The sequence below is a fragment of the Colletotrichum phormii genome (assembly GCF_030913505.1).
Source record: "Colletotrichum phormii strain CBS 102054 chromosome Unknown BDP81scaffold_37, whole genome shotgun sequence".
NCBI lineage: Eukaryota > Fungi > Ascomycota > Sordariomycetes > Glomerellales > Glomerellaceae > Colletotrichum > Colletotrichum phormii.
Window position 1 is genome coordinate 269,034 of NW_026851479.1, and position 23,723 is coordinate 292,756.

General features: G+C 54.0%; 6 protein-coding genes across 6 annotated transcripts; 3 read left to right on the top strand and 3 right to left on the bottom strand.

Moving 5' to 3' along the window:
• Positions 1–510: 510 nt before the first annotated feature.
• On the top strand, positions 511–1,281 carry BDP81DRAFT_455504 (uncharacterized protein; the record flags this gene model as incomplete). The annotated part of the gene is made up of 3 exons (XM_060593069.1): positions 511–514; positions 570–927; positions 981–1,281. The coding sequence occupies 3 exons, from the start codon at positions 511–513 to the stop codon at positions 1,279–1,281; spliced, it is 663 nt and encodes a 220-aa protein (XP_060438291.1).
• Positions 1,282–3,116: 1,835 nt separating this feature from the next.
• BDP81DRAFT_334897 (uncharacterized protein) lies at positions 3,117–4,268 on the top strand (the record flags this gene model as incomplete). Its single annotated transcript, XM_060585801.1, has 3 exons — positions 3,117–3,311; positions 3,409–3,576; positions 3,750–4,268. 3 exons carry the CDS (start codon positions 3,117–3,119, stop codon positions 4,266–4,268), a joined length of 882 nt encoding a protein of 293 aa, XP_060438292.1.
• Positions 4,269–4,588: 320 nt separating this feature from the next.
• On the bottom strand, positions 4,589–9,456 carry BDP81DRAFT_334675 (glycogen debranching enzyme; the record flags this gene model as incomplete). Its single annotated transcript, XM_060585784.1, has 3 exons — positions 4,589–4,696; positions 4,747–9,130; positions 9,227–9,456. 3 exons carry the CDS (start codon positions 9,454–9,456, stop codon positions 4,589–4,591), a joined length of 4,722 nt encoding a protein of 1,573 aa, XP_060438293.1.
• Positions 9,457–16,321: 6,865 nt separating this feature from the next.
• BDP81DRAFT_334700 (glycerol-3-phosphate dehydrogenase) lies at positions 16,322–17,707 on the top strand (the record flags this gene model as incomplete). The annotated part of the gene is made up of 2 exons (XM_060585786.1): positions 16,322–16,380; positions 16,489–17,707. The coding sequence occupies 2 exons, from the start codon at positions 16,322–16,324 to the stop codon at positions 17,705–17,707; spliced, it is 1,278 nt and encodes a 425-aa protein (XP_060438294.1).
• Positions 17,708–18,151: 444 nt separating this feature from the next.
• Positions 18,152–19,936, bottom strand: BDP81DRAFT_441853 (uncharacterized protein). The gene is made up of 2 exons (XM_060591627.1): positions 18,515–19,936; positions 18,152–18,470 (listed from the first exon to the last, which is right to left on the bottom strand). The coding sequence occupies exons 1-2, from the start codon at positions 19,609–19,611 to the stop codon at positions 18,329–18,331; spliced, it is 1,239 nt and encodes a 412-aa protein (XP_060438295.1). The 5' UTR covers positions 19,612–19,936; the 3' UTR covers positions 18,152–18,328.
• A 299-nt stretch (positions 19,937–20,235) lies between these two features.
• Positions 20,236–23,266, bottom strand: BDP81DRAFT_476498 (uncharacterized protein). The gene is made up of 2 exons (XM_060594774.1): positions 23,136–23,266; positions 20,236–23,071 (listed from the first exon to the last, which is right to left on the bottom strand). The coding sequence occupies exon 2, from the start codon at positions 22,852–22,854 to the stop codon at positions 20,608–20,610; it is 2,247 nt and encodes a 748-aa protein (XP_060438296.1). The 5' UTR covers positions 22,855–23,071; positions 23,136–23,266; the 3' UTR covers positions 20,236–20,607.
• Positions 23,267–23,723: the final 457 nt, after the last annotated feature.

The window sequence follows — 23,723 nt, forward strand, 5'->3', positions numbered from 1 at the left end:
CCCACGGAATCTCTTCCGGAAATTTTCAGACTTGGCTTTCCTGCATCCAAACGAACATTACGACGCTTTGAAGCAATCTGTGCGGCAGAACCTGGGACGGCAGCTGGACCTGGCTCAACCTCGACCGACTTGGGACGAAAACCGCACGCTGACGTGCATATCCGCCAACGGCATTGTTCACTACCTGGATTTCTCGCTGCAACCAAATTAAATCATCGAATTCACCGCTGCCAACGGTGCATCGCATTCCTCTCTCGCCGCCAATCTTCTGGGCTTGACTCGCTGGATTGTGGCTCAATTTCGCATTCGTGCCACCCGACGTGTCTTGGACCACCGCCATAAGGAGGAAATACCACCATCGATTGCTTCCAACGTCTCCGCATTCCAACGACTTGTTTTGGCCGCAACGGCTGACAGGTTACTTACTTCCCTCCGAAATCCTTCTCCTTTTTCCATCTTCAACGCTCCATCTCTTCCCTTTCCCTCCAACAACTCGCCAACACCGTCAAGATGTGTAAGTGACAATTCACCAATCCACAACAATGGCCCACTGACTAAACATGATGCAGCTGGCCTTTCAACAACGATTATGCCCTTTGCGCAGTTGCCCGCGTGCGCTGTGAACTGCGGCCCCCTCTACGACGCCAACGGCGCCTGCGTTCCTCCTGCCGTTGCGGCAGCTGACGCCAACACCTACGACAGGTGTTTCTGTAGTCAAGGCGCTCTACAAGCCTTCTCAACAGCCGCCGGCGGTGTCTGCCCTGCTGCTGGTTGCGACGACGCTGGCTTCAGCAGTATCCAGGGATGGTACACCTCATTCTGCAATTCCGTAACTGGCGGCGCTGCCACTGCATCTTCGTCATCGGCAGGATCGACATCAACAAGCGGAGCTTCAAAAGGATCCAACAGTGGAAATGGAGGCGATTGGTGAGACTATTCCAGAGCCCTGTATACCGAACCATCGCTAACCAAATAACCAGGCTTTCTAACCACTGGAGATGGGTCGTCATGCTTGTAATCCTCGTTGTCGCCATCGCTGGCATCTGGGTTGGCGCCTGCATCTGGCGCCGACGCTACCTCCGCCGCAAGGACCGCATGTACGAACTTGGCAAGCACGCACATAAGGGACCCAGCGGTATCATTGCCGGTTCCGGTGTCAATGTCAACCAAGCTGGTATCGTCAACTCCCCCGGCCAGTTCATGCCCGGCCCGCCGCCGGCCGTATACGATGAGAAGCCCCCCAAGGAGAAGAAGAAGTGGGTTGTCAACGAGCGGACATAGAAGTGCGTCTTCAGTAGACATGTGCTGCATCACTCTTCATCTCTATCTCTCAACGGCTTAACGAGACGGCGTTCACATTATCTTTACGGCATCGGTGTTTGGACATTCACACATACTTATTATTCCTAGGCAATACTTTTTTTGCTTTTCCTTTGGTCATCGATTAGGCGTACGGCTGGAAACAATGGAGGACTTTGTCGTTGGACACAATCAGCATTGGTGGTCCTGATACTTGACAGTGACACCTCACAATCAAAAGGGCGGGTTTGAAGGGGAGCGAAACAGGCCGATGGCAGGAGACCCCCGGCCTCGTAACTGCGTAACAGAAGCGGCCTGTTTCCTTGGGAGGACGTCTTTTGAAGACGAGCCTCGGAAAGCGGGAGGACTGGCATGGTCAGCTTAGCATCATCCAAAACCAAATGGTAATTTCTTATACCTGTTCACACAACCACAGCCACTGGAACGCTTTACAAGTGAGGGCACCAATGTTTTGTTTTGCAACTGTAACTGGTAACTGACTCGATGCCGATAACTCGTGTTTTTTGCATAATTTTTCGATCCCTTGCCAGAGGGTGTTATCCATATTCACGAGGCTTGTCTGAGCGGGACGATCAGACAGGTCTGCCATGTGGGCGCAGAGGTCCTGGCACCTGCAGGATGTTTCGCAGGTGTTACTGTGGATTTTCCAACAAGCATCCTTTGTGATTGCCAGAGTGGTCCATCATATGTTGGAGTTTATGTGTGTGATGCTGAGATGTCGACCGTCAAACTTTGAACCTTGCTGTGCATCGGCTCCATATTTTTGTCCAAGTCCTGATATCCAACTCACGTGTTCATCCAATGCTACTCAGCCGTTCGATAAGGTAGGTAGGTAGGTAGAGAAGGTCAGGTAAGATGCAGTTTGCTGCGAAATGGACTCCGCTAGGAACGGCAGCCTGGAGGGACGACCTATCATGAGAACCCTCTGGAGCAGCAATATGCATACATTGTAGATTCATTTATATCTTACCAGGTTGAAATCAGCCACCTCTTCATTAGAAAGATTGTCAGCTGAGGTTCTGGAAGAGCCTTTTTGGCTGCAGCGTTTCCTCAAATGCACGTCAACGTGGGAGGGGGCTCTTCCAACCACACGAGTGTATGCATCCCAACCTCACTCGGGATGTACAACTTTATACGATCATGTGTCTATTCCTGATAAGCGTTCGAGCCTCATGCATGGTTTGCGGATGAACGCCTTGGGAAGCGACAATTTTGACAGAAGAACTTTTGGGGATACAGTAGATCTTACTCGAGCCTTTCTCCCTCACCCATCAACCCAAGGCAGCATAGTATCTGCATCGCCGACTTCTACCCCAGGGGCTCTTTCATCACCATCCTTCCAAGCCATGGCCAAGACCTGGTCTTTGCAACAACATGAGTAACCCCAACCTAACTACAGTTGAGCCTCACCTGCCTCTGTCGAGGAAAGAGATATGAGCGCCGATTCAACGGCTACCGGCACCGCAAGCTAACACTAGAGCAACGCTGCATCATGTTCCACACGTGTCAATAGGCTGACATAAGGTACATCAAACTCGATGCAGCAAGTCCATCTGACCGCGCATCACAAAAGTTCAATCGGCTCCGATTATCAAATAATCCCCGACCGACGGGACTTCCCCAAGCTCTCAGCTCCCAGCTAGCAGCGCACAGACACCTGCCTCCATCAACATGTCTTGAAATACAAGATATATACATAATCTCAAGCATTTGGACTCCCCCCTCTGCTTTTACATATTAACCTGCCTCTATCAACATGGTTCCAACAATCCTCATCGCACACTCTCATCACAACCATGGCCGAAGAACCAAACTTCGCAAGCCCAACTCCCACTGAGAGCTTGCCAGCCCACCGCCTCCCCACAGACAAAGACACAAACTCCCCCTTCTGGACCGCGAAGCTTCCCCCTCTCGAAGAACACACAAAGAAGCTCTTTATAGAATACGCCAAGATCCCAGAGGATAAACTCCAGGAGCATCTCGAAGAAGCCGTAAGCGCTTTTCCATTCACCCACTTTATTCACCTCTACACCCCCCAAAGTATCCTCGCCATAGCACTACTACTGACGCATGAAATTCTGCCTCCAGCGCAAAAAAGCATGGAACGACTGTCCCTACCCATGCATAGGCCTCTGGCTCTTCCTCAAGCTCCAACTCAGAAACAACAAGGAATTCGACGAGGCCGTACAGCGTACACAACAAGGCGAGAAGTTGCTCGACTTTGGATGTGCCATTGGCCAGGATCTACGTAGTCTGGTACGTCTATCCTCTCTCCCCTTCCGCTTCTCTTCCTTTCGCCTTTCCTTTCCTCCCTCTCTCCTGCTTTCCCCTCTACTCATCCTCAGCAAAATCCTCCCCCTCGCCATGAATTAAACATGAAATTGAGTCTCCCACCTACTCCATACAACCAACTTACACACACCACCCAGGCCCACGCAGGTTCACCCCCAACCTCCCTCCACGGAACAGACCTAGTCCCCTCCTTCTTCTCCGCCGGCCACTCCCTCTTCAACGACCCTTCCACCCCAATAACATTCCTCCAAGCAAACGCCCTCTCCTCCCCTCCACCCCTGCCCGAATGGCACGGCCAATTCTCCATCATCACCGCAAACTACGTCCAGCACTGCTTCGGCATAGAAGACCAAGAGAAATTTGCCACTCTACTCCTGACCCTGCTATCAGGCAAACCAAACGATCTAATCTTTGGCCGCACGGCGGGGACGACAGAGGGCGAGGCGAGGAGAGAGGAGATGCATAAAGGCCAGAGGCTGTATCGGCACACGGAGAGGAGCTTTGTCGAGTTTTGGACGAGGATGGCGGATGCTAGGGGGAGGAGGATGAGTGTTGAGACGTGGGTTGATGAGGTTCCTGCTTTCGAGCTTAAGGGGGAGGGAATGGAGAGATTTGAACCTGTGAAGAATCTCATGTATTCGATTCGATTTGAGTGAGGTGTGGTTACTTGGGTGTTCGAGAGCGTAAAGGAAGAGCCAATTGCTGCCCATGCACTGGAACAACGTGGCATCTTCAGGTGTGATGAAAACGATGAGCAAGAAAGCCAGGTGAAACCATGCTAGGTTATTAATGCAGTCTATCTATATACCATTAAACGTGCGTCGTGTTCGGATCCAAAAGTCAACAATGTTCAAACTGCTTTTGATCGGGCCCAGGGTGTCTTCTCTGCATCATCTGCGTGGAAACTCTCAAAGCGCCTAACTAATTTGAATACGGTCCCCAGTAGGAGTTATTAGTTTTCGCAACGTCGAATCATTTACTTGGTCCTTACAGGTAAGGCGATCTTGGCTTTGTCGCTTTGCTCCTCAGCCGCATCCATGTACAAGTCAATCAGACAACCGGCAGACCATGCCTGGGTGGGACACTATAATGTGTTAGCAATCGATTCGCCGTCTACGATAGAAGACAACTTACAGAGTCGGGGCAGTCTTCGCCATCCTTTTGCGTGAGTTCAGCGAGGCCGGCCCAAACGCTTTCCTTAATCATTTGCTTGCAGCCCATAAGTCTCCGCGTGACTTGCTGGAAGGCTTCGATGCGTCCAGCCTGGTCACCTCTTCTGGCGAGGTCGAACTTGAGTAGAGCACGAAGGAAGAAACCAGTGGGCCAGAGCCATTCCGGGCCCTGGTGGTAGTTTCGTCCCTTGCTAGTGGCGAAGTCCTCACTGTCTTCGCTATTGCGGTAGTAGGGCCTGTAGTTGAGATCGGCAGGGTCGAGAGTTGCCATGCCTGTAGGTCCACGAATGGCTTTGTCGGCAACCAAGAGGGCGTGCAGCGCATGCGCAGGATCGAAGAGCTCGGGTGCCGCGCACATGGCGATGGGGAAGTTGGCACGCAGTTGGTAGTCTTCGTACTCCTTGCCGGACTTGTACAAGTCCTTGTAGATACCGCGGCGATTGATAACCTGGGCGTTGACATCGTACTTGGCGTCTTCCTCGGCAGAAAGGGGAACCCAGTAGCATCGCTCAAAGTTTTCGCGGATCAGGTTGGCCCACTCCCTAAGAGAAATGGTCGACTCGTCTGCCTTCTTCACGGACGAATACTGGTACTTGCCTTGCTGGTTGAGCGATGCCACCCACTTCAGAGTGCTGTATAGAAGACCAGTGATCTCAATGGCGGCCCCATCACGGGGTGTACCGGGAACACCCTTGGATCCAGCCTTTTCGCTCTCGCCCATCTTGTCCATCCATGTACCGCAGTTGTTCTGATTACCACCAAAGATGATACCAGTGTCCCAATCAGTCTTGATGGAAATGTTAAAGCCATTATCACTCATCTGCGAGTCGATCGAGGGACCGGCATTGGCCTCGCGGAAGGACATGCCAGATGCGTGCCTCTGCAGTGCTTCCTGGATGATATCCTCGATGGTGCTCTCCTGGGAATAGGTGCGGGAGTCATCGACATCGAACCAGGTGTCGTCGTAAGGCAGGAAGCGTCTCTTGACCTTCTCCTGGAGCAAGTCCAGTCCGTTGGGCGCGAACTTGGTGTAATCTTGGATACATTGGAGGAAGAACCAGATGGAGTCGCGAGAGTTGTAACGCGGCAAAGCTCCACTGCTGAGCAGGTTGGGAATCATGCCGTGCTTGAGTACACTGGCAAAGGCAAGGATGTGCTCCTTTGCCTCGTCGAAACGGCCAGTGCCGAGGTAGAGACCACGAAGTGAGATGAAGACATCACGTCCCCAGCATCTCGCCCATTCAACAGCGAAGTGAGGCAGACCAGCAGCCAAAGACGGAACCAGCTTCTTGGGCCACAAAGAGCCAGATTTGACCAGGCCAGTCTCTTGCACGCTAACCATGGCGAGACTCTGGAGGAACCACTGTCCTTCGCGGACGTTCTCGTTCATCAGTTCAAGACCGCGCTCCCATGAAGCAGAGTACAAGGTGCGCAAAACGAGGCTGAAGTATCTCGGCAGCAAGAAGCTCGGAATCTTGCGAATGGCATCGAACCGCTCCTTCAGCCAAACCGCGGGCTTCTCGAGGTTCTCGAAGTCGGGCGTCTTGCTGATGCGCTCCAGGCGTCCGACAATGTAATCCAGGGCCCACTGGCCGTCCCGCAGATTCTGGCACAGAGGATGAGCAAGGTTGTTGTCTCGGATAATATCCTTGAGAAGACTCCACCATCCCTGAAGACCAGCATAAACGAGCTTGCCGTAGCCGGGAATCTCGTAGCACCCATCGTTGCCACCGCTTCCATCACGTTCCTCGGCCTCACACCGGTAGAGCAGGAAGTTGAGGTCCACCAGGTTCAGGTTCTCAACGGCAGACCTAGCACCCGAAGTGACGTAGTTGTCGAGACCCGATGAGTGCTCAGCTGCTGGGATCCACGTCTCGAAAAGAGCAATGCTACCAGGAGGGAACTTGTCGCGCACGGTAATGATGGTATCGTCGCCCTTGACCTCCATACGAACGCCGGGGACATCCACGACGCGGCTAGGCAGGCCACGCAGAAGCTTCTTGTCGTCCAAGGCCTCCTTGCGAGCCTCATCGCTTGCATCTACCTCGAGCATCCAGCTGCCGAGATGACGGGCTTTGGTCCCTCCGAGGTGTACCGCGTTGAAGGCGCCGTTGCCGTTGCCGTAGCCAGGGAAAGCAGTATGGGCAATTAGGAAGTATCCCTTTCTTGACTCGGGGTGGACTCTGTGCACGGTGATGTACTGATCCTCGTGGTGGATGTGAGTTTCGTCGTATCCGTCCTTGCCCATGAGGGTATGGATCTGGTTCAAGAGCTTCTTGATGCCACCGATGCCGTTTCCGCCACCGCCAATCTTAACAGGCTTGGAAGATGACTCGGATGTGTACAGTCTAGTCTCGTTGACGAGGTCAACGAGCTTGGGGTAGATCTCATCATAACCCATGACACTGCCAGTTGCACTGGCGCACATGTTGACAAGAGCAGCGTTCGGGAGGGTGTCGCGAGCATCACGCTTCTGAGCCGGGGTCTCGTTGTCGTGAGTGCAGTCCATGAAAAGGGCCTGAACTGGCACAGGCTTGATTCTCCGGATAATCTCTCGCGAGGACGGGCTGCTCCCGTTGAGCATGTCGCTGCCTTCGTTGGCCGGGCTCATGGGGCTCATAGGAGACTTGGGGTCTGCCTTTGAAATCTCGTCAACCTCGAAGCTTCCAATGGGACGGCCACCGTGCTTATGAACCAGGCGACTGAGCTCTCCAGTGCTCCACGCTTGCATGGCCTCGCGGATCAAAGCACTCAGACCAAGCCTCTTCACGAAGACATAGTCCATCTCCTCGGAGCCAGAGAACAACTCTGCCACGACGTACAAATCCGGTCGGACTCGGCGTGCCTCGTCGAGAATGTGCTCGGCGACATGGATTGGCGTAGAGTGGCAGTTGTCAATGCGGAAACCAGCAAAGTACTTGGCGAGCATACGGGCGTACTTGGTCATGAACTCCCACAGGAAAGGACTGTCTGAGGGGCCCTTGCCGTAGCGGAGCTTGACACAATCGCCCCAGACAATGACCTCGCGCCTCAGGTACACGCGAGAATCCGGGCCGGCGTTGTCAACCAAGGCGTTGCCACCCCAGACCCAGCCGTTGTTGACCAAAAGATTCTCTTCGGGCTTGTTCTTGGCCGTTGTGTCGTTCTTTGGCAGGCGGGTGAAGTAGGTCTCAATGAGAGGGAACTCCTTGTTGATGGGGCCCATGCGCGGGCCATGCTCATCAAGTCGGCAGTACTTGATACGGTTGAAGAGCTGCTCCAGGATCTCGCTGAGTTCGTTATCGTACTCCTTGTAGAACGGGAGATTGATCTCATCGAGAATCGAAACCAGCTTTGACTTTGCTGCCGCCTTTGTCGGGCCGCTGCCCTCCTCACCCTCGTAGCGTCCAAAAATGGTGGAGAGAAGTCCGGACGCCACCTTGGGGTCAACTTTCCTTCTGAACCTTTCGCCCATGCGGTCGCCACCCTGGAGGCCGTTCTTGATGAGAAATTCAGCCTGGTCTTTGAGAGAGGCATCTCTCAGTCCGGTCACATTCGCATCGCCAGTGGTATCTTGCGGCAGCGTGGTGCTGCCGGCAATCCAAGCTTCTAGGCCAGCCTCAACGTCGCGCTCGACGTCAATGGCGTAGTATTCCCACAGGCGAATCTCAGAGATTACTTGCTTCTTGATGGCGTCCATAATCTTGATGAGGTCATCGTTGCTCTTCACCTCGGTGGGGAGTCCAAGCTTCTCAAGGTTATCGCTAAGCTCCAACAGCTTCGAATCCAGCAGCCACGCCGACTCGAGCCAAGGTGCTGTAACCAGGTTGTATCCAGCATCTGGGTGGTCTTGCAGCCATGCGGTGTTGTGTGCCGTGTGATTAAGGACAATGTCGGTCAAACTGAGGAGGGAATACTGTTTTTCTAAGCTCTCCACCAGGCCCTTGATGTCTTTCTCGCCGGCTGGGAAGCATTCGGGGTCCCAGCCCAATTGATCGTACAAGCTGTAGGGGGAATTGGAAGCACCGCGAACCTGCAACGGGGTGAAATGAATCATGTTGTAACCGCGATCGCTAATGCCACGGAGATGCTTTTCCCAGTCGCCTGGGTATTTGCCCATAAACTTGCTAATGACTGAAAAGATGGACAGAGCGGGCAATGGCAGCGGGCGGCCATCGAGACTGAGACGCGGGGCGACATCGATGTAGTAGAGGGGCGTCTTTTTGTTGGTGGCGCCGGTCTGAGGAGTCGAGTCGAGCTCCTCTGCGAGCTCTGGAAGCTCGGCGTAGGTGGTGTAGAAGGCATAGGCGCCGGCCTGGAAGATGGGAACGGAGATTTCAATTGTGCGATTGAAGTCGGGTTTCAGTCTAGAAAGCGCGTAAGTCGCGAGCTACATACACAAATACAAGCAAGAAACTGGGCAATGGCAATTGCAAGCAGCGGGAGCAGCAGAGGAAGCTTACTTGAACTCGCGAAACTGATCTCGGTGGAACTCGGCGCCCTGCTCTGGAATGTTGACCCACAGACTGCCATGGCGACAGACGGACGAGGTACCCTCGATGGCAAAGCGAATGGTTACAGGATCGTTTGTCTTTGGGGCGAGATAGATGTATTCGCCGGCGACCTGAGGCGAGCCATCGTCGTTGAGGGGGAGGAGGTATACTTCGTTGGATACCATGGTTTTCGGGACCATTTGCGTAGGTTGTAGGAGGCAGCTTTCGTGCCCCGCGGACAGATCGGCGACCTGGGTATCAATGAGGGCGAGGACGAGGACCGTAGGACGGGGACTGGGGACGACGGGCAGCAAGCTGTGGCCGTGGACCGTGAACCTTGGGCGTGGATGGGGCCTGTAGACAACCTGGACGTGGGAGAGAGCGCGCACTGGCTTATGCGGAGACGATTCCGGCCAGGAAAAGAATGGGCCGGTTGCTGGGGTCGAGCGAGGGTGAAGATGCAGCTGGATGGAGCGAGTGGCAATTGCAGGTGCAATTGATCGAGAGGCGACAAAGACGGAGGAGTGACGACTCGACGGATGGATGGACAAGCCGTAGGCCTCGGGGATTAACAGACTGCTAGAGGAGGTGTGATAGATGAAGGTGGTAGGAAGAGAAGAAGTTGGGAGAGTGTGTGGGAGAGAAGGAGGAGGAAAAGAAGAAAAGAAAAAAAAACACGGCCGAGGACGGTGACGATATGACGGACTGAGCCAGAAAGAGAAACAACACCATCAGCTTAGCGCAGGTACCTGGCCTCACCTTCCCAACATCTCCCAGTCCGGCTGGTCCATCTGAAGCACCTTAATTACATAGTACCAAACCACGGCAGGTAAGATCAGGAAGGGCAAGGTATGGCGGGGTTTCGCCGTGCTCTCTCTTCTCTGCCTTATTTTCTTTCCTGAGCTATTCGTACCTGAGTACAGCAAAGCTTACCTAGGAAATTCGAGGAGCTCAGAAAAGCAGCAAAAGACTCGACGGGAAACCAGGCCAATCCAAGGCACGGAAAGCAAAACATGGTGCCGGGGGGTTGCGGAAGCTCTCGTCAGAATGCGAGGAACCGCTGCTGGGTTTCCATGTACTCCATGTTAGTGCTGAGGTCTTTGCCAGGCCATCTTGCTTCCTTCTCCTACATGTCACCAACACAGCTGCCTCACCTCACCTCGAGTTAGGTACTTCCAGTGTCAAGCCATGCTTGCAATTGAGGTACTTTTACCAACCTTGCCAACCCAGCTCCAGGTTGGCTGCAAGAGCTTCCATTGTCAGTCACTCGGGCAGCTAAAGGAACGAGAGAAAAAAGTCTCCAGTGAACAGAGACTCGATAGACAGGCGGGGGGCGGGGCAACCAAGTAACTCCCCACCAGCAGCATGCGGAGAAGATACATGCTCTCCGTATTATTGCCCGCAGCAAACCCGCAAATGTCAAAGCTGCCAAAAAATCAAAATTGACGGGCACGGCAAACATGGGAATGTTTGGCAGCGCCCGAACCGGATAGCTTCGGCGGGGACAGCACAGAGGCTCGCACGCTTGGTGGGGTTTCCCATGCTGCCCTAGACGCCCTAGCGGAGTTTGGTCTTAGCGCTGCGCCGGTCGTGGGCCGCCATCGCGATCTTTGAGATTCCAGACCAATGTCGACACTGGGAATTCCCACTCTTTGGGTGCTTCTCGGATCGCGATGCAGAGAGACTGGTGTAAACTGGCCAGTGAAAAGCCAGCCAGTGTGCCATTGTGCCAGTGCGGCGAAGGTTCCATATCGCGCAAACTTGAGCGGTAACCGGGGGGTTAATGTCGCATGCCGGGGATGGAGACTCGGACTGAGACTGGGAGAGCATGGCAGGCCGCAGCAAAGATGAAAGACCAGGCCAGGCCAGACCGGGATTATAGAGATGTCCCTATCTTGGGAGTATCATCGTCGTGTCCCAACGGTTTGTAATGCCAAAGTTGGTCTTGTCGAGATGCCGTCTCAGATCTTCGTAGAATACTGAAGATGTTCTCTGCACGGCCTGCCGGTCGTGACCTCCACTTGATTTGGCTCGATGAATTGGGCTGCCATTGAGGCTTGCTCGTATTAGGGTACCGGGAATCCTTTGGGCGCCCATGATCTGACTCGACAGCTGTGCGATTCTCGGCGCATGCTGCGGTCCACGTCGATATGCACCAACTAAGGTAGGCCCTAGTATGATCTGATGCGTCTGCCATGCCATATCTCGTTGAAGACCTTCTTCTTTTTCCTTCTTGATGTCTTTTCTTTCCTCGCACTTGTTGCAGGCTGGAGCAGAGAAGAGGTGAGAGACTGGATGAAACGAGAAAAAAAGGATGAAGAAAAAAAAAAGGCTAGAATCAGAAAGAGCTCCATCCCAGCACCGAACAGAAAGTGACGTCATCAGCTGTCCTCCCGCATCAGCTCTAGCGGCTCGCCTTGCTGCACAGACGCGGTTTCATGCCCCTCCTTCCTCTCTCTTTCCCTGGCACCTTCCAGGTTGCCTTGGGTGGCTCCTTGCTCTTTCCGGAAAGATAGCTCCAGCTCAGCTTCCAACGCACAATCCACGGCAACCACCAGTCCACCACCCCTCGCTGGTTCCTTCCTCCTCTCGTCCTCCTGAGGTGTCAGCAGCCTGTTGCACCTTCCCATTTCTTGGTTTGCCCGGGCTGCTCTCAGTGATCAGCAACCAGCAGTCCTCGTACCTGCCTCGTGCCTCGTGTACCTTGGTCCAATTGACTTTCCGTGCCTGAATATCACCCGGCGCAACGCTGACATGGAATTCATCATTTCCCATTCTTCACCTCTCGCAAACTACACCTCCATATACGCCAAAGAGTACTTCTTACTTGATTCCTCCTTTTTCCGAGTTTCTTACCCGACTGGTCCACACATTTTCACTCTTCTTAAATGCTACGGGGCCGACACCGCTTTTTTGCTCCCATGTCTGCTCTTCCCGCCATGACGTACCTCATGCAAGACGCACTTAGTGTTCATCTCTTATATGAGTCTAGCCCTTCCGCCCCCTGTAAGCAAAGATAGTCTCACCGTGTTGTCGCGACTAGTTGCAACTTGCGCGAGATAGCCAGGGTGGCTCAACCGGGCTCGTCCACAAGGTGGCTGGACAATATCAACGGTGTTCCTCGATGCCGTCTGCGATGGAATGAACTGGAGCTATCGTCGGCTCGAATCGTGCTGGTCTCGGTATTCAATGTAGACGAGTTCAAGCGCGGACATGTCATATCGAAAACCTCGTCTTCATCTGCATAGACCTTCGACTTGACGATATCGTGAGTGGCACATCGTGAGAGAAGGATTCTAGAGCTACCAGTTTGGAGGAAGATGCTCGCCCATATGGCAAACGGTCTTGGCGTACCTAAGTAGACAGATGTCATCTCGGGCCATCAGCGTTCCTCTTGACGGCTGAAGCAGCCTTTATCTAGGGCAGAGTGCTACGTAACGGAGTCTTTCTTTGTATTGGCACGCAATTTGCAAGCATCATGTGTGATCTATATCCTCGTAGGCTGAGAGGAAGCACTTGTTGAGCAGGAGTACAGAATATGCTAAGAACTGTGATGTATTATCTGTTCATAAGTCGGCGGCTCAAGAAACCTTCGAACCTCATCAAGAGTGTCACCAGATGGGATAACATGTTCTCACCTTCGACATCCCAAGGGCTGGTGAGCTATGGTCAACTTCAATGTAGTCTCTTGAAAACCCCATGAAATACAGGATCTCTCTGAAATCTGGTGGATGCGTGGAATCAAACGTTTCTATCCAGATAATCATGGTCCTCGCATGAAATCTTATTTTTTTGATGTTGCGAGTTCGTTCCGACGAGATATTCGCTCAATGCATTGGCATGAATAGAAGAAGGAGTATGCGCCCAACGAGGCCAAGGCAGCGCCCTTCATCACTCCGCCATTTTCACTCTCGAACAAAACGGGGACTAGGTGCCTGAAGAAATCTCACATCACGAACCGAATCGTAGTCGACAAAAGGGTTCAAGGGAAGTAGGCCTCTTCGGGTGTTCGGCAGACGTCATCTACATAGTGTGATAGACGACACGATCGACAGAGCTCTGAAGACTACACGCATCCCTTGATCCGTCACCAATCAAGTCATTGAGCGATGTCAATGGTAGGCTTGCTCCTTACGATACCTCATAGATGGAGACTATGTAAGAGTACAACCGCAAAGTATTTAGATAGCAGCAAGTTGCCATCATGCCGGAAACGACTTTATCCCATGAAGGATGTAGCCCTCAGCGATCTACCCCCAGGTCAATGCTATGTAGCCAGAAACACGGGATCATGTGGTTATGATTCCTCTCGGGGTCAAGTCCATTGTCGCCAAGGGCAAACTTGGGGCACGACCATCCTTTCACGGCACTAAGAAGCATATGTCAAATGCCTTGGTACTGGGCTTTCAAAGAAGCTCCAATAGGCTGCTTATAAGGTCTAGTAGGTTGATTTCGACTATGTGCATTTTACCCTGATCATGCATGATGGGCAATCCTAGCGCGCTTTACTTTGGCCTTCTTTCCCTTAGACCTGACTCGGGCCTAGAATCTTTGGGCTGGAGGGACGCTTCCAGGATATTCGATTTGGTGGAAAATCATCATTTCCAAGTGTGATGCTTCTTGAACTTGATCATACTTGACACGGCGTAAATCGAGGCTAGATCTACTCAACTCCAGACACGGAGACTACTCGATGGCTACTCCAGCGCCATCAGATACGTTGCTCTGCACGTAGAAGAAGCCCCTCTAAGTATCCTCGTTGTGCGGACCACAATCCCGATCGAAAGTTATCATGACATTCTCAATTGTTCCTCGAGCTTACTGGGCAGGTTTCAGTCAACCAACCCAAAGCCCGGCCATACCATGTGGCATCAGCTTTGAGCGCCCGTTGGACTAGCCTCAGTCCGGGATAAGCTACAAGAAAAGCAGTTTCCATGCTGCATGAAAGGCTGTACCCCGGGTGTCTATCTGTCAGGGAACACTGGTTGACATGCTTCATTAGTAAGTTAGTATCCCGCGGTCGAGCAGACTGCCTACAGCCCCTCACCGTAATCCCTTACTGGATAACGACCTGCGCGTAGACGGGTGTAGGGTCGCATACAAGGAGGCTGCCAAGGAGACGTGTGGCTTCTCTGCATCAGACTGCATCTGCGAAGAGAGTTTCAGAAACGAGCTTTGGAACGAGCATTGTTAAAGAATCGAGCACATGTCAGTGTTCGTGGGGATCATCACTAAGCCGCAGATGCTCGAGAGAGACAGCAACGGCAGCACCATGCCACTTTCAGGCAAGGCGGCAACATCAGATGTCACTCGGGGAGAAAGGCAATTGAGTTTGGTGACGGCGCAAAGGACTCGCGGCGGCCGGGGTCTGGTGGCGAACGGGATGTACATACCTTAGTGAAGTAGACGGGATCTCTGGCGTCTGCCGCGGCGCGGGCCACAACCGCACGCCGCGATGCCGCGACATCTCGTGCTTGTGCCAATGAGGAAACGGCAGGAAACATTCAAGGAAACCGAGCTTCGTACATGAAAAGTTGGTTACTGTTGGCCGTTGACCCCCATGCGACGATCGGCATCGTGGGCCGATCCACGCGGCCGGGATTTAGGTACGAAGTGCGACAGGCGAAGAAACGAAAGGGAAAAGATGCGCTGACATTCTGGCATGTGATTCCCCATCTACGGATCCTGGCAGGGGAGGATGGAGTGCCAAACTGCCAATGGTGCATTGCATCTAATCTTGGGTCGTTTTTATTTGTTTGGGTTCCCACCAAGAAGAACCCACTCTGGGACACGAACATTGGAGTCTGGACATGGGGAGGCGGAGGCGGAGGGGACAATTGATAGGACGGTGGGGTTGGAAAGCAAATTTGTTGGCTTTTGATTATTTGTCTTGTGACAAGCCGAGCTCTGGGCTTGATGGGGAGACTATTCTGGAGACGATGGGGACTGAAGGATGGAAGTTGACTCGGTACATTACACGTACTTGCCTTGCCGTCTTCACGATACAAACAAACCGTGCAAATGTCAGTTCCACGGGTCAGGCCCCGACTTGCCTCGGCCAGGTCCGGAGGAGGCGGAGCGCCCGGCCGAGGCTCCCCGGGGGTCAGGAACCTTCGTCCGCCCGGGCCAACTCAGCTCGGTCCTGCCTGCCCAAGAAGTTTGAACAGACAGCGCAGACCAAAAAAAAAAACATAGGGAAGGGGCCCGCCGACTCGGCCTCAACCCCCTGGCATTTCGTTGAGCGACTATACCCGGTTGGGAAAGCGGTCACGATGTTTGCCGCGACCCTGCTGGTCTGGAGGTGCGTCATGCTGGTTCTCAACATTGCCGCTGGGCAGGAACACCCCGGTACTGTAGTTGAGCTGAGTACGGATTTTGACTTCGATTGGTCGCAGCTTCCCTCACAGGACGGGGATGGAACTGGGGTTACTTGCGGCGGTAATTGTGGTGGTGGTACAGGCAGGAGCGAACAGATACCTACTAAAATGCAACTGGACAGCAGCATTGAGGGCGGTGGGCGTTGGTGGATTCCCGGAAAGATTCAAAGACACTGAGCAGGACAATCTGACCGGGATAGCTGGAGACAGACAGGGGGAGGAAGGATGGAGGGGCAAAACCACATGCTGAGGAGCTGCACACTTTTTTTTTCTGCCATCCGCTGCTCGCTGCTAATCAACTGCTGCCGCGCTTCTATTCGTGACCGAGTGATCCCCAGGACCCGTGAACCAAGACAAGACACGACACACACCGAAAGAAGAGCCGATACCGACACCTGTCTGGACCCTCCCTTACCGTAGCTGTCTTACCTGAACCTCCCGGCTTTACCCTTCCTTGACCTACCTTACCATACCTTACCCTTGGGCTTTGCTCCGTACCTTACGGATACTTCCTCCAGGTCCCGGCCAGTACATAATAAGATAACCTTCACCCCCTCCTTTTTGGCGCGTTTTCCTACCTGACCCTCTTGCTCCACTGTACCTCATGCTTTTCAGACTGCGTCCTGTGGTTTCCATCGCCAGAAGCAGCTTTCCCCTACGACGATTCAACTCAGCATCCGCATCCACAATGGCTTCCCTCGGCGTAGAGAAGAAACACAAGGTGACCGTCGTGGGATCCGGTAACTGGTAAGCACCTCTCATACACACCCAATATCTCATACGCAACCCCCATAGCTTCCTTTTCGTCTGCAGAACGAGCCAGATAGCCAGACACCAGACACTAACACAACCCAGGGGCTCAACCATTTCCAAGATCGTCGCCGAAAACACAAAGGCCTTCCCCGACCTTTTCGAAGAAGATGTGCACATGTGGGTGTACGAGGAAGACGTCACCCTCGACTCGGCATCCCCTTACTACGATGCCTCCCTCGGCGAGAAGCCCCAAAAGTTGACCACCGTCATTAATAAATACCACGAAAACACAAAATACCTGCCCGGTATCAAGCTCCCCCACAACATCATCGCGAACCCCTCCCTGCAGGACGCCGTCAAGGACTCCACCATCCTCATCTTCAACCTCCCCCACCAGTTTATCGGCAATGTCTGCAAGCAGCTCAACGGCCACATCCTGCCCTTTGCCCGCGGTATCTCCTGCATCAAGGGTGTCAACGTCTCCGATGACGGCGTCTCCCTCTTCTCCGAGTGGATCGGCGACGGTCTCGGCATCTACTGCGGCGCCCTCTCCGGCGCCAACATTGCGTCCGAAATCGCCGCCGAGAAGTGGTCCGAGACCACCGTCGCCTACGACCCCCCGCCCATGGATAACTCGCGCGCCCCGACCCCGCGTGCCACCTCCCCGAACCCCAACGACAACGGCAACGGCCTCGCGCCTCTGACACCCGTCGACATGCAGCACAAGGACGCCCGCGGCCGCACCTCCAAGACGAAGCTCACCGCCGTGCCTGCAGAGTACCCGCCCCTGGACCACCAGATCTTCAAGCACCTCTTCCACCGCCCCTACTTCCACGTCCGCATGGTCTCCGACGTCGCCGGTGTCTCCCTGGGCGGCGCCCTGAAGAACATTGTCGCGCTGGCTGCCGGCTTCGTCGACGGCCGCGGCTGGGGTGACAACGCCAAGGCCGCCATCATGCGCGTGGGTCTGCTGGAGATGGTCAACTTTGGAAAGGAGTTCTTTGGCCAGACGGTGCACACGGGGACATTTACCGAGGAGTCGGCCGGCGTGGCGGATCTGATTACCTCGTGCAGCGGTGGCAGAAACTTCAAGTGTGCCAAGATGGCCGTGGCGGAGGGGTTGAGCGTGCAGGAGATTGAGAAGCGCGAGTTGAATGGTCAGCTGCTTCAGGGTACGAGCACGGCGCAGGAGGTCAACAGCTTTTTGAAGGCGAGGGGCCAAGAGAAGCACTACCCTCTCTTCACTGCCGTGCACGGTATTCTCGAGGGACGGTACAGCGTCGACGATATCCCGACCTTGGTGTCTGCGTCCGAGAACTGAGGTCTATGTGGAAGTAAAATCTGAGATCAAAAAAGGCATGTGAATAAATAAGGAACGTTATTGATTGTGACGGAATGAGGTCCGACGGCACGCCGACGTGGTGGCCACGGGTGGAGGGGGCCGGGACGGAGTCTTGGGTTTTTGGTTTTTGGAAGACGTATGTTGATATCCCTGGATCATTTACCGCAGTGGCATGGTGTGAAGGAAACGGATTTAGACAGGTTTAAGCAATGACGCACATTGTTCTGGTCAATCTTATTGATCCGTATATTCATCTCGTCTACAAGTATACCACAAGTGAAACCCATATATACCCCCTCAACTCCATTCCTATCACCAGCACAGCAGGCGCCTTCCTAGGTCGGTTGGTCAGGTCAAACTGGCTGGGTGGTGGAATGGTATATGGTCAACAATCAAATTCTACGCCCACAGCCTACTCGACGACAGGCTACGAGTTCGAGTTCGATTCCCAGCATGAGCGCCGAGAGATGTAGCCACACCGGTGGTGAACTCTTTTTCCCCCAATGTCCAAGTAGGTACATCGCCATAGGACATCCTCCTCGTTGTCTGACTGGGTACACGACGCTGTGCCAAGATTCTCTGTGTATCCCTTTAATATCCTCAGTCCATATTCTCAAGTAATCCCAACTTCTCCTCATCGATACCAGCACCCTGTCCCCTCCACGACCTCCCCCTAGCCCACCTCTTCTCTCCGTCATCACCATCCTCCTCCTGCGTCCTCTCCCCATCCCCAAAAACAGGCCTCAAGACAGCATCATACACCATCCAAAGCAAATTAAACACAACCCCAACGTAACACCCAACCAAACAGGTACTTTCCCCTCCTTATTCGCCACCTTCTTGTTCAGCGCAAAAAACACCAACAAAACGGGGAGGAAGAGCGCCTTCAGCAGCCACTGCGCGAGTTTCTGCCGACACGAGGTGGGTGTGTAGGGCACGAGGGAGTTCAGCCAGCGCTGGTAGTCGTCCGGGAGCTCGTGTTCTGCCGCGCCGGAGGTGATGAGTGTCAGGTAGCGGGGGGAAGGTTGTGCGTAGGCTGGGTCGGGGCGGCGGGTTGGGCGGAGGAAGCGGTAGTACCATTTCTTGCGGGGGTCTGTTGGGGGTGTTGGTGTGTCGTCGTCGTCGGCGGTGTTGTTATTGTAGGTGTAAGATGAGGCGGTGTCAGGTTCCTCTGGCTCAGCATCCGGGATGGACGGGGAGAAGAGCGTGTGCGCGAAGAACGGGCGCGGGATATCGACGGGCGGCTTTTCGGGGACGGAGACGCGGGGCGGGAGCGGGATGCAGGGGGTGAGGATGTCCTTGTAAGAGGAGCCGCCTCCTTCTGTTGCTACGATTGTGGCGTAGTCTTGGGGTGTTACTTCGTAGACTACGCCGAAGAGGCCTTTGTCCCAGCCCAGGTCTGGTGTTGTCGGTATCGTGCTCGTACCCTTGTTTGTCTGCTTCGACTCGGCCGGAGGCGGTAGGGGCGGCACAGGCGGAAACTTTGGTGGATCGCTCGGGTCCGGAAATTTGGGAATCTTTCGGGGCGCCGAGTTGGCGAAGCAGGGTTCCGTGTAGGGTAGGCCGGGGAGGTCGAAGACGAGGGATAGACCGGGCGCGGAGACGTTTACTTGGGAGAGCGGGCGGATGCCGCGGGCGCCGAGGAATGTTTCTGCGCTTAGGTTGGAGCCGTAGGCTAGGTAGAGGACGGATTGCTGTTCTGCTGCGGCGGCAGATGATGTATCGTCGGTTGCTGCTGCTGCGAGGCGGGAGGGGGATGTGCGCGGAATGCTCTTGATGGAAGGGTATGATTTCCTCGAGGGGGTCGATGGGGTCGAGAGGGTGGCGAGGTCTTTCAGACGGCGGAGGAGGCAGATTGGTTCTTGGGGGAGGGAGGTTGTCATCTTTTCCCGTGCTTTTACGTCGTAGCGACGGGTCGAGGGAGATGAGGTTGTCGAAGACGAAGCTCAATCGGTCGTTTTGTACGCTGAGCTGGTGTGGATCAGGCGTTCTTGTAAGGGGACGAGCTCGAGCTCAAGCTTAAGATAAGAAGATGGGTAGCGAGACCGAAAAAGCTGGGATGATGCCAGAAGTTCCAAGGAGTGATGAAGATGGGATGTTGTGTGAAGCGGGAAGGGAAATGCTGAAACTGGTGAGCTTCGGGATGCTAGTGGGACGGGGTGGTGGGAGCGGGAGACTTTTTGTGTCCAATGTCTCTGACGTTTGGACTTCGGGTTTGGATGACGACGCTTTGGGGGGAGGTTCCCGGCCTACCTTATCTCTAGCGTCAACGAGCGTTTGCTGCGGGCGCGCCGGGGGAGCGGCGGACGGTGAATGCGCGCGCGTCGGAGTTCAAGGGTGAGCTTATGTAAACTTGGGCGGCGGGATGCGGGATTGGTGGGGGTGAGTTGCGGAGGGCGTTAGACTGGGGAATTTGGAGGGAACCATTTTTTGAGGATCTTCAATGATACTTTGGCCAATTTATGAGAGTGATGAGCTGATGGGCTTTGAAGCTATTCTATCAAGGGACATGTAGCATACGCTATTTTCAAGGTGCCGAATTCCCCCTTTTCGAAACTGGAACCGACTTTAGTACTTCAAGTCCATCCCACTCTGCAGATAATGGTCAGGAGGAAGAATATCTTGTTGCTTCTTCCTCCATACTGTATACGTCAACGGCACTCCTCTCTCTCTGTATACCTACCATAGTCGACTTCTACCAAACAAAGTGAAATCAATTGCGAACATCATACGCTACGAATGTGAAGACTTGGTCTCGATATCACTCTTTTAATTCTTTTTCTATTCTTTGAAATAAGGTATGGCTATCTGCTGATCGTGAATACAAACCATCGTCGATCCTGCCGATCTCGTGATTGCGCTCGCTTACTGAATTGGTATCAGATCGCTTTTTGAAACCTTCTCTCAGGGTCAAGAAGGTTCCGAAAGTCCGTAACGAGCATCATCTCGTTGCCTTCTTCATCATCACCGCCCTCGACTTTAATCTGGTCCGAGGCATCCTCCTCGCCGTCCTTGGCCACAGCCGCAGCCGCAGCCGCAACCGCAACCCCATTACCGTTACCGTGAACTTTACTGTGATCGCCATCTCCCTCGCCAAGCTCATCCTCACCCTCAATCGCTCGCGACACGGGAGCATACTTCTTCGGCACAAGGTACTTATCCATAGCGCCCGCCTGCCCATTGACATTCCTCTTGGGAGTGGTGCCCTTTTCAAAGTAGAACCTCTGAATCACGTGTTGCGGGATGTTGGATTCCGGTTCCCAGGTCGGGTTCATGGACGAGGGCCAGTTTCCCTTCCACCGGACTTGGAAGAAGCGGCCTAGTTTCTTGCCGCTGCGGCGGGAGACGCGGTCTTCGAAGCCTTCTATGCGGAGGACTTCGTAGACTTGTTCGTCTTCTTCTTCGTCGTCATCTGCTGCTGTTGTTGTTGCGGTTGCGGTTGAGCTTGGTGGGTGCTTGCCGCCGGTTTTGCGTGCGGTGTGGAGTTTGGTTGTTGGGGGAGGTTTGGATTTTATGGCTGCGCTTTTGCTGCCTGCTGTTGTTGCGGGGGGGGCCGAGGAGGTTTGCGGTAGGAGTGATTGTTGTGGTTCTTGTGACTTTGGTTTTGGGATCGGTATCTTCGGGATTGGTGTGGGCGTCGTGGAGGAGGGTCGCTCTATCGACTGGACAGGTTGTGAGGGCGTCAGGTTAGAGTAGGAAGAGGTCTTTGAGGCCGCGGGGGACACTGTCCAGGGGGTCGTGTTTTGTATCAGGGGCTTGAAGCCCGGTTTCGGTATCGAAGTGTCTGTACCTATACCGTTCTGTGTCGGGTTCAACGCCGGGGGCGCCGTCGCTGGCGGTGGTAGCATACTGATCGCTTTCGGTGTGGGTGTTTGGACCTTAGGCGAGGACGATTGCTGTGGCGTGGAAGGGGGGTCTCGTATTGAGAGGAGGGACCGCTTCGGCGGCTGCTGTGTCTTTGTCGTCCGTGGCGCTGTGGGCGTGGATGTGTGGTTCGCAGAGGCCGGGGGTATCGGCGGGAAGATGGATGTTTCCCGCGGCCGGGCGGTAGTGCTCTGGGGGCCCGGTGCTTGCGGTTGTGGTAACGGCGGCAATGCCGGTGAGCTTGTGGCTCCTCTGGACGAGTCAAAGGGCGTGCTCCGGCTGCTGGTGTCCGTCTCGATTCCCGGCATGAACCGCGAGAGCGCCGGTCTTGGTGATCGCGTTCTCTGTTTCTTACTCGGGGGTTCTAAGCCTGCGGGCAGACTGCTCTGTTCGCCAGAGTCGTATGAGTTCTCCGTCAGAAGCAGAGGTGTTGTTGTCCCGGTGCCGTTGAGTTGCCGGAAAATGGCCTCGTCGTCGGCCGTCTCATCCATCTCGACGTCCACGTCCACATCCCCCTCCGTATCCAGCTCCCTGAAGTCGTCCGCCAAGGCTCTCTTGGATGGTGTAGAGAGCGAAGGCGCGTTCTTCCTTGGCCGTCCCCGCTTCTTCTTCCCTGCGTCCGCGGCGGTGGCGGGCGGTGGTGTCCTCAACTCTTCCGCCGCGATTTGCTTCCTCTTCCAGCCCCTCTTTGCCCCCTTTCCACCCTTCTCGACCGGTATTGCGACACTCCTTTCTCTAGCCACAGCCTCCTCAACAGCGCGCACATTCTCCGCTTCCTCTAGCCGGCGCTCCTCCTCATCCCGCTCCTCGGCCTTTGCAGCGCACCACTCCTCGTACGCCATGGGCGAGACGTAGTCGCATATCCGCTCGGCGTCGACAACGAGCCGCGCAGCCGGCAGTTCCGTCCATCCCACCACGTACTGAAGACGCTTCTTACCGTCGTCAGAGAGCGCGGGCGGGACGAAGAACTCGTCGCGGATGTAGGCTGTTGAGTCGCGGGGAGGAGCGAGGGTTGTCGGGCGCAGCGGGGGGCCAGTGCCGGGTTTGTAGCGGCGGTAGGTCGGTAGGTCTTCGAGGACCACGGCAAGTTTGCGCGGTTCGGAATCGGGGTTCTTTCGGGGCGGCTGCGGTTGCCGGGTCGAAATTGAGGATGTGGTGGTGGTGTCGTTGGATGTATTGGTTGTGACGGCGCCGTTGCTGGTACCGGCCGGGGTGGGGGGTTTACCACCGAACCAGACGACTTTCTTCAAAGGTCGCGACATGGTTTCTTGCTCCTTTCGGAGAAGTCGCCATGCCACGCCTGACCCCCTTTTGTGATTTTGTTCGGGGGAATGCCGCCGCGGTTTGGTTCGAGGAAGGCTTCGGAAGGAACGTCCGTCGTCTAGCTATAGTTTGGGAATTGGCGTTCGTGTTCGTCTCGTGTCGTGTCGCGATTCCCGCCGGTAAGGACAACGCTTTCGTTCTCGACAGCGCCGCAGGCTAGAAACGTCAGAAAAATTCGACATCAATTGAAGGATGTCATTCACATCATGGAATTTGGTACCTTATTTTTGCGCGTTTCCGCCAATGCGATGCGTGTGCTGTCTTTCGTGGTTGCGGCGCCGGTTGGGGTGGAGGGAGGAAACTTAGGAGCCTTAGTTCTTTAATTAGCTTTTTCTCCACCAGCACAGCCACTGCAAATTTCAAAACTTATCACCTGAAACGTTATTAGCAGCAGCTTATCTGCTGTATTTTATCACATTGTAATAATCATTCTAAATAATAGAAAGTGCAATTCATTAAAGCTTTTAACATTTAATTTTACTATTCTTGAATAACGTAGTTCACAAGCGAGTGAGCCACACAAGCGAGTGGGCCACTCCCTTATCGCGCCTTAAAGGTCGATTTTTAACTATTTATTAAAAATCGGATATAAGTTTAAAATATAGAAGCTTTTTCAAATGAGCTTCGATAAGGGTTCTATTGTAAAACATAATATTATAAAAATTATACATACCTCTAAAACTCCTATATAGAAATTTAGCCTTATTATAGACCCACTTTTATATTTCCTCCTATATAAAGCTATATATGATCTGTATAATATTATATTTTATATTATAGCCCTTATCAAAGCTTATGTAAAGTAGCT

Excerpts from the sequence above, each read along its gene's own strand:
- BDP81DRAFT_476498 (XM_060594774.1), bottom strand. The coding sequence starts at position 22,854 with ATGTCGCGACCTTTGAAGAAAGTCGTCTGGTTCGGTGGTAAACCCCCC.
- BDP81DRAFT_441853 (XM_060591627.1), bottom strand. The coding sequence starts at position 19,611 with ATGACAACCTCCCTCCCCCAAGAACCAATCTGCCTCCTCCGCCGTCTG. Across the intron at positions 18,471-18,514 it reads TGGTTGGGTGTTACGTTGGG|GCCTGTTTTTGGGGATGGGG; the intron begins GTTGTGTTTAAT and ends TGCTGTCTTGAG.